The 4422-nt window shown below is 41.6% G+C and overlaps 1 protein-coding gene across 1 annotated transcript in view; it reads left to right on the top strand.

Moving 5' to 3' along the window:
• Window positions 1–4422, top strand: part of FGD6 (FYVE, RhoGEF and PH domain containing 6) — a 77483-nt gene continuing 73061 nt past the window's right edge. The window contains 1 exon segment of the mRNA XM_010008067.1: window positions 1–108. Coding sequence (XP_010006369.1) covers window positions 1–108 — 108 coding nt within the window.

The raw sequence follows: 4422 nt of genomic DNA, 5'->3' as shown, positions 1-4422 counted from the left end.
ATGGTCTGGGTGAACCTGAAGGAACATCTCGCACATGAGGAAAGGCTAAGAGAGCTCGGACTCGTCAGCTTGAAGAAACCAAGGCTTGGAGGGATCTCATCAAGATATGTAAATACCTGAGGGGATGGTGCAAAGAGGTCAAAGAGCCAGGGTCTTTTCAACCATGCCCAGTGATGGGACCAGAGGCAGTGGGCACATGCTGAAAAACTGGAGGTTCCCCCTAAACATCAGGAAAAAAATTTTTGACTGTGAGGGGGACTGAGGACTAGCACAGGTTGCCCCGAAAGGTTTCAGAGTCTCTATCCTTGGAGATACTCAAAAGCTGCCTGGACATGGACCTGGGCAACCAGCTCTCGGTGGCTCTGCTTGAGCAGGAGAGTTGGACTACATGACCTCCAGAGGTCCCTTCCAACCTCAGCTATTCTATGATTCTGTGACCATAGCTTTACTACCTGTCTGAATGTAAAAAACAAACTTGCACAAGCTCATTAAAATATAGGACAAATGATTGAGCTGGAAGCAGAAATTGGGAGCTGAAAATGCACTGAAAGAGCAGTGTTTGCATCCCCTTCATCCCACTGTTCTGAAAGAATGGGCACAAGAGATCAAAGATACAGCAGAAAGGCTTTTTTAATAAATCTATAAACTCACACGTGGAAAAATGCAAACATAGTGCCTATATTTACAAGGAATTAAAAAAAGCAAACAGAAATGTCAGGTCTACGAATCTGATCAAAAGCCAGCATGCTACTGAGAAGAATTCTCAGTATTCTCTCTTACTCTTTCCTGCAATATTCAAAGACCAAGAAGAAAACAAATGATCATCAAAGAAGATATCCCATGGGTTCATCAGAGATAGATGGTGCCAAACTTACTCGACATCCTTCTTTGACAAGGCAGCTAATTTTTCTAGATAAAGGAAATGCAGGAAGTTGACATGGACTTTTTACACTGTGCCATTTAGGGTATGGACTTCTGATATAGTGCCGTATCAGTTAAGATGAAAAAGATGGGAAAGGAACCAAATATGTAGATAGCAGAGATAACGGTGGCTTATGCTGAACAGAAAGGTATCAGATCAGAAGGTTACTAATGAAGCTCCTAAAGAATCAGTCTTTGGTCAAAGCTTTGGAATTTTCCTTAATTAACCTAATACCAAAAAAAGCATGACAATGAAATTTCCCAATAACGTGTAACATCTTCTAAGCAGAAAAGGGTTGAAACATCATTCAAAAAGAACTGGATGACCTTGTGTGGGTACTGCTAAAGGCATGCAATTTAACAGTACACAACAGCAAGACCTTACACAGAAGGACTAATAAAAACATAACTCTTCAACAACGTGGCAGCTGTTGATAAAAATAAGGACAGACGTGAGTGGTTACCCTACATTATAACCAAGTCATACAGTATGCAGACTTCAAAAAGTTTTTTTGTAGGCCTAGGATTCAAGAAACAAAGTATTCCCAGCAGAAGCAAGTGAAAATAGTTGCACAAGCTCCCAGCGAGAATGCCAAGTACCACGCTGCAAGCTCAGGTAGCGCAAAATTAATTCAAACTGGAGTAGATGTTAAAAAAAGCCCCCAAACAAGTAAACAAACAAACAAAAAAACCCAATTAACAGTAGGAAAACCTGTTTTGTGTGAAGGAAGCTAAAAAATACTGGATTATTTCGTTCAGCAAAATCCTTAGCCAGGATAAGACTGCTTTCTATGAATACCGTAGGACAGGAAAATTCTAGAGAAATATAAGAACTATATAAGGTAACAGACAATATTAGCAGAAGTGCAAGTAGGTATAAAGTGGACATTCATAAATTTTAAGTCAAAACTTAGATGGCAATGATTAACTATTAAAGCAATTTAGTTCTGACACAGTGCTCCCACTGGAATAACGATGCAGAAATTTAGCCAGTTTGAACAGAGCTTCTTTAATTTATACATTTAAAACAGGAAAAGAAAATAAGGAGATGCCATAGTTCAAACAACAACAAAACCCCACAATTCCAGTCTCATATCAAAATACACAAATCACTGCAATATTCCAGGGGACTCTGGAGTACACTGTAACTGCAGTGCATACTACATGGTAAAAACAGCATTCTCTCTTTTAGCCCATTTTGTTAAAACTCATCTCAAGTAACATCACATCAAATTTACTATATCATTATTGCCTTTAATAAACTGACAAACATAAATAAAGCATGTAATTAATTGTTCCTCCATTTTTTAGTACAATCTGCTCTCCACTGTAACAATTTTTAATTTGACACACTGCTGGCAGACAAGCCCAGACCAAGCATAGCAGCGGGACCTCTGTGTTTCTTGGGTTCTCTCTCCTTCCCCCAATATTTGTTGCATTTAATTACAAGAACAACTGCTTGTAACAAATGCAAGAACTGAAGACGATGCAGTTGGTGAATAAAAATCAGAGGCTGCTGTAGAATTAATGTATAAACTGGATAGAGTGACAGCACTTACTGGGTAAGAGTAAAAAGTCCACCATTCATTATGTTCAGTCACAACAGTCTATAGCAGGTCTTGAGCTGGATGGAAAACACTGCTTTCCCAGGGCACCAACGCCATGCTTGCGCATCCTTTCTTTCAGAGATACATTAAAGATACTTTTATAGTAAGCAAAACAATCAGTCCTTGGTAGCTCACAAGTGTCTATCAGTAGGACATAATTTGACGGTGCAAAATTTGCAATGTAGACAGCTGTCATTGATGTATTCTGGGCCTATTGGACAGAACTATGACCTGTAAAAGTGTGTAGAAAGTAACACTGGGCATAAGTGTGATGGGGAACAGGTTATGTGGAACAGGCATACTCCATTCTGCCTCTCTTCTATCTCCTACCCATTCTGTTTGGCATGAGAAACACGAACCACTTCTCTCTCAAGTAAGCATTTGTTAGCACACCTCTACAGCTTATAATATTGACCAGTATCTTGTTCACAAGAGCCCCAAAGGCCCAGAGAAAACAGTCACTGCTCACGGCAACCCAGGTCTAAATGCTGAAGGCCTCCTTGCAACAGGGACCACTGAAGAACACGGCAAGTGATGAAATGGGCCATGCAGAAAAATGTAGCTGCTTCCCAGAAAACACAGATAAGTAAGGTGGAGACTCTGCCGTCCAAGAAAGAAATTAAAACAGCAATTAAAAAATAAAATACCCAGATGCATTTCCGCTCCTTGCCAACTCCCATCTCTGGCTCATCGGTGTGGAGGATGTGCATCATTCTCTGTGGAGCCCTCACCTCACAATGGCAGGAGCACTCCTGAAGATATTTTTTGTGGGTATTTCAAGGTTCCTGTTATTTTTAGTGGGTACCTCCCTCAGCTCTGCATCCCAACCAATCAACCGAAAAAAAAAAGAAAGCTGTATTTTTCCTACTGTTGCTTATCTGATGTAGTTGTACGTTCAGATGAAAGTCACTATGTCACTCAGCATACCTGTAAGCGTGCATACACACACACACATATTACAGAGAAGTGTATCAAATGGCCTTTACTAGCACTGGAAATCCTTTCACAAAGCACAGAGAAAATAATGGAGTACATATGCACATGAAGGGAGATCTTTTACTCTGTGTGCAGCAGAAATTCTTCAACCAAAACAGAAACAGCTGCATGAACGGTGGAACTGTAAAATGAGTGTCAGTTTTACTGAAGAAAGAATGCTGAGGGCATGCATTATACCCATGAAATAAATTAATTTATGCCGTTAAAGGAAGCGATTTAACATAGCAGCAATTCAAATAACAGATTTTATTGTTAGGATTTGAGGCTGGCTGTGGTTAAACAAACAACTTCGTGGTACAGACCAAAGCCATGAACATGTAACACTTACACAGCTGAGACAAAAAGCATTTCTTATCTAAGGAGATTTTCACATTCTGGTAAAACCAGAAGCCTTGTAACCACTACTGTAACAATAAATAGTTTTAAAGACAGTGTTTCTCTATAACCACTTTCTCTGTACACCTGCAAAAGCAGGCATGCTCTCCAGGAAGATGCAAGTACCCACTGCACCCTGATCTGATCTTGTCATGGAGCTGAAATATATGGAGCTGATATATTTAACCATTGTTTTAATTACGGCCGACATGACATAGAAGCCCTCTTATCTAACTAGACATGCAACAGAATTCTGAAGGTTTCAAGCAAATCAGGTAACTAACAGACAAAGCAGTTCCAGCACTTACTACACAGGCGGGTGGGTGCTGAAACGCACCCCGTACGCGAACGCCACGGATTTAGAAGCAGGATTTATTACCCGCACGGCGGATTTACCGCCCGTGCCCCGGCCCCGCGGCAGCTCGGAGCGCAGCCCGACACACTTCGCGCCCGCAGCGAGGGGCTGCGCCCCGCACCCCCGGGCCGCCCCGCAGCCCCCCAAGGCCGGCGGCCCGGAGGGAGC

The sequence above is a fragment of the Chaetura pelagica genome, unplaced genomic scaffold, assembly GCF_000747805.2.
Source record: "Chaetura pelagica isolate M959 unplaced genomic scaffold, ChaPel_1.0 scaffold50, whole genome shotgun sequence".
Taxonomy (NCBI): domain Eukaryota; kingdom Metazoa; phylum Chordata; class Aves; order Apodiformes; family Apodidae; genus Chaetura; species Chaetura pelagica.
Note: the sequence above shows the minus strand (reverse complement) of the source record. Positions and strands in the feature narration are given on the sequence as shown.